The 13,999-nt window shown below is 42.7% G+C and overlaps 1 protein-coding gene across 1 annotated transcript in view; it reads left to right on the top strand.

Annotated features, from left to right (window-relative positions):
* Nucleotides 1–769: 769 nt before the first annotated feature.
* Nucleotides 770–13,999, top strand: part of LOC119578628 (NEDD4-binding protein 3-A-like) — a gene marked incomplete at its 5' end in the record, with an annotated part of 103,673 nt that continues 90,443 nt past the window's right edge. Inside the window, 2 exon segments of the mRNA XM_037926190.1 lie at nt 770–1,291; nt 2,284–2,473. Coding sequence (XP_037782118.1) covers nt 795–1,291; nt 2,284–2,473 — 687 coding nt within the window.

Below are 13,999 nucleotides of genomic sequence, written 5' to 3'. Positions count from 1 at the left end.
TCTCTCTCTCTCTCTCTCTCTCTCTCTCTCTCTCTCTCTCTCTCTCTCCTATCTCTCCTTCTCTCTCTCTCCTCCCGTCTTTTTTGTTATTTTTTCTCTCTCCTCTCCTCTCTTCCTTCTCCCCCCTATCCTCCTTCCTTCCCTCTCCATCTCCCTTCTTTTATCTCCCTCCGTTTCCACAGCTGTTCTTATTTTCTTTTTCCTCTTTTTATCTCCACTTTCTCAACTCTCCATTTATTCCGCTTCAGCCGAGCGTTCTATTGCTGTTTTCCCTTCGTAGACTTTTGATTTGTTGACATAATTCTTTCGCTCTTCCATCGCACGTGTTTTCAAGGCCTTGTTAGTGATCTCAGCTGGGATTTCCGGTTTGTGTGTGTGTGTGTGTGTGTTGTGTGTGTGTGTGTGTGTGTGTGTGTGTTTTCGTTTCAAATGTTTGTACCGTAGTTTCTGTTTCATTTCCCATTCGTTTGGTGCTGCTTTTAGTAATTTTGTGGTTTGTCATTATTGTTATTATTATTATTATTGTTTTTGTTGTTATTATTATTGTTGTTTTGTTGTTGTTTTGTCGTTATATTGTTATTAGTATTGCTATTATTATTATTATTATTATATATATAGTAGTAGTAGTAGCGTTATTGTTGTTCTTATTATTATCGTTATTATTATTGTTGGTCTTGTTATTATCATTATTATTTTTATTATCATCGTCAGCATTTCGCTAACACCGACAGAGGAACTCGGCTAACCCCTCCCTCCCCTCTCCCCGCAGGCCGGACCGCCGCCCGTAGAGGACCATGGCTTCGCGTTCGGACAGCGGCAACGAGACCCGCGGGTCCTCGGAGTCTGACAATTCGCCCACGCAAACGCCCACGCCCACACGGGAGCTCCTGCACCACCACGCCCACCGCGACCTCCACCCGTACGCCCGCGAGAAGCAGCATCCGTACCAGCAACAGGAGGTTTCTCAGGTGCCCATTCAGGCGCCGCCCACTTCTTCCTCCACCTCCGGGCCGCCCTCGGTCAGACACTCGTCCGGCGCCCACCGCATCACGCCCACAGTGCGTTCGACGCCCATCATCACCTCCTCGTCCGTCAGAAGCACGGCGACGCCTACGGGCAGCTCCTCCACTAGAACGACAACCACGCCCACAGCTACGCCCTCCCAGAGGTCAACGCCCATCGCCCGGCCGGCGCTGCCTTCGAGACTCACGCCCTCGTCCTCTTCCTCCACGAGGCTAACGCCCACCGCCCACCACGGGCAAAGGCCGCCCCTCAGGCCGCTCCCGAGGAGGTAGGACGCGTGACGTTGGTTGACGTGCGGGTGACAGGAGTATGCAAATGTTAATTGGAAATATCTCGAGTCTAATGCCTAATAACACACACGCATTGGTAGTCATTTGTATGAATACTTGGAGGAACATATATTTAGATATAGAGGTAGAAATGTACATTTAGCCAGCGCACGCGCGCACGCACACAAGCAAACGCAAACGCACACTCACACTCAAACTTTCACACACTCACACTCACGCTCACACACTCTCTCTCTCTCTCTCTCTCTCACACACACACACACACACACACACACACACACACACACACACACACACACTCACACTCACACTCACACTCACACTCACACTCACTCACTCACTCACTCACTCACTCACACACACACACACACACACACACACACACACACACACACACACACACACACACACACACACACCGTTTATCTAATTGACAGATAGGCCTATGTAGATCGATATAGAGGTAGAAATGTACATTTAGCCAGCGCACGCGCGCACGCACACAAGCAAACGCAAACGCACACTCACACTCAAACTTTCACACACTCACACTCACGCTCACACACTCTCTCACACACACACACACACACACACACACCACACACACTCACACTCACACACACACACACACACACACACACACACACCACACACACACACACACACACACACACACACACACACACACACACACACACACCGTTTATCTAATTGACAGATAGGCCTATGTAGATCGAAATGAAACAGACACAAGGAAAAACATTAAATCCGTCACGTTTCGAGTCAGACCTGGGCCTCCCCATCAGATAATGACAGCAAGTCCCGTTTGTATCGTCTGATGAGGAGTTCAGTCTTACCCGAAACGTCGTGAGTCGTGTGCCTCACTATATGTACATTAAGTCCTATTGATTTCTCCCATCATTATCTGCTCTCTAATTCTTTCCTTGTCATCTCTCCCTTCCTCCGCTAGACCCCCTTCGTCAGGCATGGGGTCTGCCGGCTCGGTGCACGCGGGGGCGCCCCTGGGACCCCTCGCCTCCGCCCGGGGTCGCCAGAGGAACAGCGTGGCGGTGGTGGACTCCCGCGAGCACATCTACGAGGACCTGGATCTGTGCAGGGGTCCTCCTAAACTGGCGCCCGTCTCTGGAGTGCTTCCGCAGGTGAGGGTGGGCACGTGTAGGGTATGGAGGGTGTGGTGGGGGTATGAGGGGCGTGGAGGGGGTACGAGTGGTGGTTGTGTAGGGGTATGAAAGGTGTAGGTGGGGGTTGTTGGTGTATAGGGTTTGTGTTGGGGGTGCAGTGTGTGTGTGTGTGTGTGTGTGTGTGTGTGTGGTGTGTGTGTGTGTGTGTGTGTGTGCGTGTGTGTGTGTGTGTGTGTGTGTGTGTGTGTGTGTGTGTGTGTGTGTGTGTGTGTGTGTGTAAGAGCCAGAATGATGGGCTCTAAAAGAGTATGGTAGGTGGCGAGCTTAGGGTTTAAGGTAGACGACCGTGATGTCTTGACTCCTTTTATTATATAGTATGATGGAGTACAGCTGCACCAAGGAGCGAGGTGTTGCTCCTTGGCTCCCCGCAGGGAGTCTGCCTGTCATCTCCTACAGTGGTCTAAAGATGGGCATAGATCACGTGCTTAACATATGACAATCACTGGTGATGAAAGGTAGTGTTACAACAATGCATAGCTTTTGTGGAAGGGGATAGACAACACAACATTGGAATGTCTAGTGTGGCAACGAGAGACGAATAAACAGGTAAAGCAATGGACATACTTATATGTATATGTATGTGGAAATATAGGCATGTAACAATACATGAGATTATACAAGTCATGTAGAATATAACAACAGATAAATAGAAGAATATTGGCATACATATTTCGGTAACATCACATATATAAAGCTGTGTGTGTGTGTGTGTGTGTGTGTGTGTGTGTGTGTGTGTGTGTGTGTGTGTGTGTGTGTGTGTGTGTGTGTGTGTGTGTGTGTGTGTGTGTGTGTGTGTGTGTGTATGTGTGTGTGAGTGTGTGTGTGTGTGAAATTGTAAATAATACATGCTAATGCAAACATGACAGCAATTTAGAGTGAACATAGAAAAAGGGTTAACAACAAAATTTAGCATAGTTACCCCGTAAAAGGCTAAAAGAAAATGAAACGCGCCTAGTTTTCTGTGTACAATGTCATGGTAAACTTAATTAAAAAATACCAATACAATTTGCGTTTAAATGAATGTTAGTGTTATTTGCCCTTTCAGTATATATTAAGTACAGTACGGAATAATGTTTTATTATTTATGATTACACTGATTTTATGTATAATAGACACAAATTTTACATACATATGTGTATTAAAAGTGACAGTTGAAAAGTGAGAGTAAATTTAGTTGGCAACACTTACTTTCAAAATTTTATTTATATATTTCATTACTCATTACTGTGATTGTATGTATATATATATATATATTTCTTTCTTTCTTTCTTTCAGGTATGTTATCTAGTTGCAGTTACTGTTGCTGTATTTTCACAAGGTAAAGTGTATAATTCTGTAACTTCGTTGTTGAAAACTGTGGGTATTTTTGGTATTCATTAGACGCCCATAAATTATATAAATGGCATCTTCGGTACTTGGTATGGCTTATTTTTGAAAACTCGTTTGTCCTTCAGATTCATTGTTAATGTTTGTTACTCATTATTTGGTATTTGAGTTCGGTTTTATCCTGCGTAAAACTTCATTTGAACTTGAATAGGGTTAACGAAGGTAAAATCGTTTCAAACTCTGGCAGAGTGATGACAGGTTTACTTGCATATATCTGTGTAACAACATTTCCCTTAATTTTGGGGGGGAAATGAAGCAAGTGGTGATACAGAAGTCATCTTGATTGAAGAAAGGAACTGGTACATTAAACCTTCACTAAATTCTCCTCGCCAAAGTAGCGAAGTTTTGAAGCCGCGAGGAACGTTCCCGAACGAAGATGTCTCCCAGCCAATCAGCGATCTTCCCGCCAAATCCAAGGGCGCGAGGGCAGGTTGGCGGGAGTTCGACCGCCATTTTTTTTTTTTTTTTTCCAAAGCCATAAACATCTGAATGAAAACACGACATTCCTCGCGCTCTCGCCCTGGAAGTTGGCTTTGCTTGCAGTCACACATGCTTTGATGACTTAATGAAGCGACGGGATATAGTCGGCTAGGTGATATATATATATACACCGTTGGCAGAACCTCGCCGCCTTGGTTGTATTTTTCGGAATGTTTTATGGCGGGCGAAGGAGCTGTTAGATACTGCCAAGGCTGGGTGGTCTCGGAGGGAAGGTTGATGGCTGGAGACACACTAGGGGACTCGGGCCACAGGATGAGAGATCCTCCGGGTTATTAACGCTGATAACCTCCGTCGTGTGTGGTATTGGAAGCTTATTTTTATTTTTACTCACTCCTTCACTTGCTCACCCACAAAATTTACATGTTTGTGCATAAATACAGATACATTTTTTTCAACTCCAAAATAACAAATACCGTTGACGCGTTTCTAAACAGCTGACGCAACCACAGATATCAGATCCTCAAATGCAGAGGGAGTGAGAAAGAGAGAGAGAGAGAGAGAGAGAGAGAGAGAGAGAGAGAGAGAGAGAGAGAGAGAGAGAGAGGAGAGGAGAGAGAGGGAGAGAGAGAGGAGAGAGAGGAGAGAGTAGAGAGAGAGAGAGAGAGAGAGAGAGAGAGAGAGAGAGAGAGAGAGAGAGAGAAATATATATAGAGAAAATGTAAGAGAGAGAGTGATATATATATATATTATATATATATATATATATATATATATATATATATATATATATATATATATAGAGAGAGAGAGAGAGAGAGAGAGAGAGAGAGAGAGAGAGAGAGAGAGAGAGAGAGAGAGATTAGCCTACCACAAGAGACAATATGGCGCATGTCTCCCCCTTGACCATCGGCAATTAACAACATTCATAATGATAATGATAATGACAGTCACTCCTCGTTAGACTTGCTCGTCGTTCACTTTCGATAACCAGGCAAACCGACCGCCCATGTGCCGCGTGATTAGCGTTGCAATTATCGGCTTTCTCGCTGAATGTTGCGCAGTCATTAATTTGCAGTTCGATGCAGATAAAGTATCTCTTAGAAATCGATGTAATGAGCGTTCAAATGCGAATGGGATTATCGGTTATGCATTTGTGGTTGCAGAGGATCGGCTTTCCAAATGGGTGTGTTGCGTAAGGGTGAGCTAGTATTAAGGGAGAGGGAAGCGGAGAGGGAGGGAGCGGGAAGAGGAGAAAGTGGGAGGGAGGGAAGGAAGGAAGGAAGGGCAGGGGAGGAGGGAGGGAGGGAGAGAGGAAGAGATAGAGAGACATAAACAGAGGCAGAGAAGGCACAAAAAGAGATACACGTACCGAACGAGAGACACAAATAACAGAAATCGAAAGAAAAGACTGAGAATAAAACAGAAAAAAAGGCAGAGAGACAAAGAGAAGGAGAGACGAGCCAGCACTCTCAAGAGACAGTCACCTAAACCCGTAGAATCTCGCGTTGATTTGCCATCATTGTAGAAAAGCGAGACTTACAGTCAACCACTAAATTACTACGGACACACCCACGCCCTCCCGTCGGCCTTGGGTCGGTGGGTGTCCGTCTGTCCGTATGTGTGTGTCTCTGTGTCCGTCTGTGCTTATGTGTGTGTGTGCGCCAGTGTGTGTTCGTATTGTTATTTTTCGAGTGTGTGTGTGTGTGTGTGTGTGTGTGTGTGTGTGTGTGTGTGTGTGTGTGTGTGTGTGTGTGTGTGTGTGTGTGTGTGTGTGTGTGTGTGTGTGTATGTATGTATGAATGTATGTATATATGTATGTATGTATGTATGTATGTATGTATGTATGCATGCATGCATGCATGTATGAATGTATAAGGAGGATCCGTTAGTTCGTCTGTAGATGTGTGTGGCTCCTGTGGTTCCCCCCAGTCCTGCGACCACAGTAGTTAAACGGGAGTAATCTGTAAGACGAATGGGCCATAACAACAACCGAAGAGGCAGGTCCTGTGGGTTAGAAGGAAGAGTGAGTTCGGTTAAGAGAGAGAGAATGGAAGGGGATGGGAGGGGGGGAGGAGGGGGTTGGTCACGTCACTTTCAAGTAACATGTTACTCCTGGTTTGAGAGAACTGGATTCCTCTCCTTGGTAACACTACTATTTATATCACTTTTGGTAACGCCCCTTGTAATTTTTGTATTTTCGGTTTACTTTATTTTATTTTTTTCATAGTTCATGTTCCGGTGACACATTACTAAAGCATGGTTATTAAGTTATTAGACAGTAGTTATTCATAGGTTTTCCTTGGAAGCAGACAGCCAGGCGTTACACGGCAGTTAGCAACAGAGACGTAATGCCTTCTTGGTATGACTACTATGCTAATTAGTCTCTGGGGTTCATAGGCACGCACTTCCCGTGTAGTAAAATAATAAATACATTACCATGACAAAGGCGCCATTAAACATACATAACGACCATCCACTGGCACTCCTTATACAATGTCCATGGCGACAACACAGACCTATGTCATCTCTCTCTCTCTCTCTCTCTCTCTCTCTCTCTCTCTCTCTCTCTCTCTATATATATATATATATATATAATATATATATATCATATATATATATTTATATATGTATATATAAATATATATATATATATATATATATATATATATATATATATATATATATTATATATATATATATATATCTGTACACACACAGATAAATAGATAGATAGATACAGATACAGATACACAAAAAAAACCATGCCGCACCTTAACTCACTCCTTCCCATAGCTCACCATTGGGACCCTTCGGGCGTGGCGCAGAGAGCGATGGGCGTTGTACCTGCGCTGGATGATTTACCTGAGGGCGTGAGTAGCTCCTGGCGCGCCCTCGGGAAGGACTCCGAGATCCTACTTATCCTACAAGGGTGTCTTTCGAGTGTCGTTTTTCCGTTCATGCTCCCTCCTTTTTGCTGCCGGGGTGGGGATGTTCGTGTTATTTTGGTTCTATTATTGAATTTAGAATTAACAGTAGTATTGTTATCACTGGTGCTGTTATTATTAATGTTGTTATTGTTGTTGTTGTTATTATTGTTAGTGTTATTTTATTATATTATTATTATTATTATATTATTATTATCATTATATTATTATATATTATAATAGTTTATTTTATATTATTACTGCTACATTATATTATCTGTTATTTTTTTTATGGGGGGTTTGTTTGGTTTTTTGGTTTTTATAAATTTAGAAATACAATGGTTAGTAAAATATAGAATAATATAATATACAAACGAGATATTAACCAAAACATTACAAAAAGATATAATGAAAAAAGAAAATTACGAAATAAAATATATCAAAAAAAAAATAAATAAAATAATAATATAATAAATTATATAATATAATAATATAATAATAAAAAGATTTAAAATTATTGTAATAATATACTTATTTTTAAATTAATAAATTTAAAAAGGCAATAAACCCATAAAAGGGGAAATAAAAAAAATAAATAAAGAAAAAAAAACCAATAAGAAAAAAGGGATAGGGGAGAAAAGGGAAAGAAAAAAAAAGAAAGTTTATTGAAGGATCTAAGGAGGAAAAAGGACGGGGGGGGGGGGGGGCCCCCCCCAAAAATCTTTTTCCTTTCTCTTCCCTCCTCCCTCTCCTTTCCCCTTCCTTCTTCTCTCTTTTTCTTTTTTTTTTTTTTTTTTTTTCTTCTTCTTCTTCTTCTTCTTCTTCTTCTTCTTCTTCTTCCTCTCTCTCTTTTCTTCCCTTCTCTTTTCTCCTTCTTTTTTTCTTCCTTTTCTTCTTTTTTTCTTCTCCCCCTTTCCTCTCTCCTTTTTCCTTTTCTCCTTCTTTTTCTCCCCTCTCCCCCTCTTCTTTTCCTTTTTTTTTTCCTTCCTCCCTCTTCTTTTTCCTCCCCCTTTCCCCTTTTCCCCCCTCCCCCCCTTCCTCACCCCCCTCTTCCTCCTCCCCCTTCCTGCTTTTCCTTTTTTTCCCCCCCCCCTTCCCCCCCTTTCCACTCCCCCCCCCCCTTTTTGGGGGTTTTTTAGTTTTCCCCCCCCTTGCCCCTCTTTAAAGAACTGGCATTGATAAAAGAAGAGGAATAGAAAGAAAGGAAAAGGAAAGGGAAAGGAGAAGAAAAATTTCAAGAATGAAGGAGGGGAGAAAAATAGGGGAAAGAGGAAAGAAAAAAAAGAAAGGAAATAGGATGAGAGAGAAAGGATGGGAACGAGATAAAAGAAAGGGTATGAAAATTAAGAAAAAGAGGGAAAAAAAGGACGAAATGAGGGGAAGAAGATTTTTTAAGCGAGACGAATGAAAATTATACAAGAGAGGAGGGAGAGAGAGAGAGAGAGAGAGGAGGAGAGAGGAGAGGAAAGATAGAGAGAGAGAGAAGAGAGAAAAGAGAAAAAAAAGAAGGAGAGAAGGAAGAAAGAGAGAGAGAGGAGAAAAGAGAGAAAAGGAGAGAGAGAGAGGGGAGAGGAGAAAAGGAGGGGAAGGAAGAAAAAGAGAGAGAGAGAGAGGAGAGAGAGAGGAGAGAGAGAGGAGAGAGAGGGAAGGAAGGGGGGGTTTGGAAGGGGATTAGGAAACAAGGGTGAGGGGGGGCATTGGGGGGTCCCTTTGGACTTGGTAAAGGGTGGGGGGAGGGGTATGGGGGGGGGGGGGGGTTGAATTTTGGGGACTTTGTTAGGGCGTTTTTTTTTTTTCTTTTTTTTTTCAGGCGTTTTTGTTTTTTTTTTTTTTTTTTTTTATTCTTGTCTGTTGAGCATTGTAAGGATTGTTTAATTGTTTTATCTTTTTTTTTCTTTTTTTTGATGAATTCGTTTTTTTTCTTCTCTTCCTTTCTTTTTGCTTGTCTCTCTTCTCTTTTCCTCTCTTCTCTCTTCTTTCCTCTCGGAGTCGTCCCCTCTCCCTCTCGTTTTCTTCCCCTTCTCTCTCCTCTCTCTCTCTCTCTTCCCCCCCTTCTCTCTCTCTCCTTCTCCTCTCTCCGTCTCCTCTCTTCTCTCCTCTTCCATTCCATCCCATTCCATTCACATATCATAAATACTAAAACATATAATTTACAATTCATTATCACTCTTAATAACTCCCGTAAGAGAGTGGGAGGCGAAACAGGGTATGGAAGAGTTTATTTTCATATCAAATTACAGCAAAGACGACCGACTAATGAAAATAAACACGCGATGCCGTAAAGCTAATATGGACAGAGAAAAAATAAATACACACCAACGGCCGCCGTTTTTCGCTGAACCAACTCCTTAAAAACCGTTTGCGTTTTAGAGAATTCATTTTTTCTTTTTTTTTCTGTAGATGTAATCGCCGGTGTTTTTTTTTTTTTCTTTCTTTGTTGAAATCCAAAAATGAGAGAGAAAAGGGAAAAGGGGAAAACGGAGGGGAGAAAAAAAGGAAAAGTAAAAAAACGAAAGTAATTTTTGGTTCCGGGGTTTCTTTTTTTTCCCCTTGTTTTCCGTGGCCATGTGTGCCCCAAAAACCTAATGACCAACAGCTCTGTACTCGTCGGGGGGGGGGGAAGGTAAGCCCGCCCTGTTTCTTGTTTATCTGTCAGAGTCTGTTCTCTCTTGCTGTGTCGTATCCTGCTTGCTGTGTGTTTTACGGCCGAGGGTTTTCTGATTGGCTGGGTCGTGTTGGCTTTTTCAGTGTCTCGTGTTGTTTGTAGGGGAAGCTTGTGTACATCGGGGTCGGATGTGGATGTTACTCCGATACGGGTCTTGCTTTTGGTCTGTGTGTTTGGCTTGGGTTGTCGTGTGCTTAAATATGCGCACACACGTAAACATTAACGCGAGCGCGCGCACATGCACCAGTATTCTGTTTTCTTTAGCGCTGTTGGTGGTGTGTGGACTTTCTGCCGTGTCTGTCGCTTATAATTAAGTCGTGCGTTGACTGTCGTGGAATTTCTTTTTGTCTTTCGTTGGTGAGCCAGGACACTTTCGAATAGCATTTGGGTTTTCTCCTCCTGTCTCTCTTGGCTCCTCTCTCTCGTTTTCTCTCTCTCTCTCTCTCTGTTCTCTCTCCTTCTCCCTCTCCCCTCCCCTCTCTCTCTCTCTCCTCTTCCTCTCTCTCTTCCTCCCCTCCACACACACACACACACACACACGCACACACACACACACACACACACACACACACACCCCACACACACACACACACACAAAACCCCACACACACATTTTATGGTATGTGTATAAAATATATATATATATATATAATATATATATATAATATAATATATATATAATTTTTTGTATAATATTTTTTTGTTTTTTTTTTTTTATGTATTAGATATTTTTTTTTGTGGTTTTTGCTTTTTTGGGTGTGTTTTGTTTTTTTGTGTTCGCCTTTTTTTTTTTTGTGCTTTTTGAGCGTTCGGCCGTAGTTCTCCCCTTTCTGCTTTTTTTCCTCCCCAATTCCCTTTGACCCCTTCCCAGTGGATCCCTTTTTGGTTTCCCCCGCTAATTGAAAATTTTCCCTTCCGGAAATTTTCCTGGGGTTTTCCCAGATGGTTGTGTGGGGTGTTTGGGGTTTGTGTGTGTGTGTGTTGTGTGTGTGTGTGTGTGTGTGTGTGTGTGTGGGGTTGTGTGGTGTGTGTATCATGTTTCTATATAATTGTTTCCCGCCGATAAAAGAAAGGAGAGAGAGAGAGAGGAGAGAGAGAGAGAGAGAGAGAGAGAGAGAGAGAGAGAGAGAGAGAGAGAGAGAGAGAGAGAGAGAGAGAAGGAAACAGACAGAGACAGAAAGACACAGACAGACAAAGACAGACGAGAGAGATACGAGGCGAGAGCACCCCAGATATTCATCGTCAAACACACATCGCCCAAACAGCTGTCCCGTGCATAGTCTCCCTCCCTCTATTCTTTGCTCCCCTCCCCTCCTTCTCCCTTAACCCCCCTTCTCCCTTAATCCCCCCTCCCCCCCCTTCGTTCTCTGCAAAGTGTGTCGGATCATGTATCAGGATGTAGTGATAACTTGTTCTTCCAGTCACCCTCCAGTTCTCCTCGTGTTCTTTCTCTCCTCCTTTCTTTCCTTTCTTTATCCTCTCTTTCTCTTTTTTTTTCCTCTTCTTATTTTTCTTCTGTTTTTATTATCCATACTCTCTTGGTCTTAATTGTTTCTTCATTTCTCTCTTTCTCTCTCTATCTATCTGTCTTTCTACCTACCTAAACGTCCAACCCTGTTTATCTATCTATCTATCTATCTTTCTGTGTATCTATTTTACAGCTTTCGTTCCCCTTCCATCTCCTCTTTCTTTTCGTTTTCTCTCCCCTTTCTCTTGGTGTTTAGGGGGGGCAGGGGGCTTTTGGGAGGGAGGGGGAGGGAGCGGGGGGGCCAAGACAGATGTCCTGTGGGTCCCGAGCTGATCCTCGGCCGTCTCTCCGAGGGCGTCTTATCGCCTTCGGAAATCTGGGTTCTCCTCGGACCCCCCCTTTGCCCCCCCCCCTTTTCGGCTGTTCCTTTTGTTTCACGGGGTCGTTAGCTGGTCTGGAGTGTTGTGGGGGGTGAGGGTGGGGTGGGGAGGGAGGGGTTGTTTCTTTCTCTATCTGTGATTGTGTGTGTCTGTTTGTTCGTTTTCTGTGTCTCTTGTTTCTGTTTCTTGTTTGTGTATGTCTCTTTTCTCTTCTGTTCTCTCTCTCCCTCTCTCTCTCTCTTTCTTGCTTCTGTGTTGTTATTTTCTCTCTTTTCTTTTCCCCTTTCTCCCCTCTTCTCCTCTCTCTCCTCTCTCGTGTCCGTTTCTTTTCCTCCCCTCGTCCTCCCCTCTCCCCCTCCTTTTCTCTCCTCCTTTTCTTACTCTCTCTCCTTCCCCTCTCTCTTAAAAGTTCATTTTTTAAATCTTAATGGCCTCCCCGTGTTACGCCAGTGGATTGCAATATCAGTCAGGACGAGGACAACACCGGTGGCTTTATTTATCGGGGAGATATTTGCACTGACAACACCATGACAAATAGACCTATGTATGGAGATGCGCAATCGGCCGCTGGAGCCCTGGATTGGTGGCAGTATATTGTTTAGTAACCTTTGTAAGGGTACTGATAGGAAGGATAAGCATGATGTTTGGTGAGTGGTTGTGATGATAACGATGATAATAACGTGGTGATGATAATAAGAATGTGAAGAGTAGTAATATTGATAATAGATTATTGATATGATTAATGATATGATACTATTGTGGTAATAATACAATTTTGCTAGTAATGATTATGATAATAGTCGTGATCATGAAGATGATAGTGATAGGAAAACAGATAATTTTGTGATAATAAATTCGTCGCATTGAAGTCTCTCTTCTCACGTGACGAAACAGCTGTCTGATCTCATGGTTAGGAACTGCCTCCCTTCCTCGCTGTGGGGGTGGAGGAGTGGGGGCGTGGAAGAAGGGGGAGGGTTAGAGGAAGAGGATGCAAAAGAAATTTAAAAAAAAAAAAAAGTAAAATTATGGAGGAGATGAAGGGAGGCCGGAAGATAGGCGAGGGAATAAGAAGAATGGAGGAGGAGAAGGAGAAGGAAGAGATGGAGGGAGAAGCAGAAGCAAGAAGAGGGGGAGGAGGAGGGGCAAGGAGGATGGATGGGGGTGGGAGAGGTAAGGCAGAGACCTCCAGAAAAGTCTTTAGGTCGCCAGTTACGCGCACGCAGTTGTGGTGTACGCACGTTTTCTCTCGCGAGTGTGAGTGTACGTTAGAGGAGGAGGAGGAGGAGGAAGGGGTGACATTTATATTCAGTTACGGACGATATATAAGCTGGAAACTTGGAAAATAATATATCTTCCGGTGTTTAAAAATAAACTGTTTTCTGTTTTTTGTTTGGGAAGAAGTCCAGTCTTTTTTTTTTGGTGTCTAGTTGATAATTTTTGTTTTTTTCCCGTTTAGTTACGTTTGTATTTTGAGTTTTTAATCATAGATATATATTTTTATATCTGGACTGATAGAAACGGAAGTGACGTTGAGTGAAGTGTATACGGCAAATCCTAGAAAAAGATACAGTTCTTAATGCAGTTGTAACAGAACTCTGCACTCTGCCTTTGATATTACGTCATGGACAACAAGGATTATAATTGGAGTAGTGACAAAACCAGACCCAGGAGACAGACGGGTGCATTACACAACAAAAAGGAGAGTTGAAGTGAACATAAAAAAAGCCAGCAGCGAGTTTATATTTGGATGATGTAAGCACGCTGGGTAACTATGGCGATTGTAGTGATATATAAATGTGTATTTATTTTTATTCTTATTTTCTCTCTCTCTTTTTTTTTACGGTCGATGAGAATGAATCGGACAATTTTCGTGTGGATGAACACAGTGACCTTGGAGAGGCACTGCGTTGCAAAGAGGGGGAGGGGGAGGGGGTGGGAGTGGCTGAGAAAATGAAATGTTATCAACAGAATTTGTGTATTTTAGGCTTTGATAAATTTGGCGTGTGATTAATACACTTGTTCTTGTCATTATTATTTTTATTGTTGTTACCATCGATATCACTACTACTACTACTACTACTAGTATTAATATTACTAGTGCTATTACTATTACTATTACTAGTGCTATCATTATCACTATTACAGTTGCTGCTGTTGTCATTGTTATGATTGTTATTCCTAATTGAAATTTACATACACCATTTACTTTATTAGAAAGTC

This window comes from Penaeus monodon, chromosome 11 (genome assembly GCF_015228065.2).
Source record: "Penaeus monodon isolate SGIC_2016 chromosome 11, NSTDA_Pmon_1, whole genome shotgun sequence".
Classification (NCBI taxonomy): domain Eukaryota; kingdom Metazoa; phylum Arthropoda; class Malacostraca; order Decapoda; family Penaeidae; genus Penaeus; species Penaeus monodon.
This window is presented reverse-complemented; position numbering and strand designations above follow the sequence as displayed.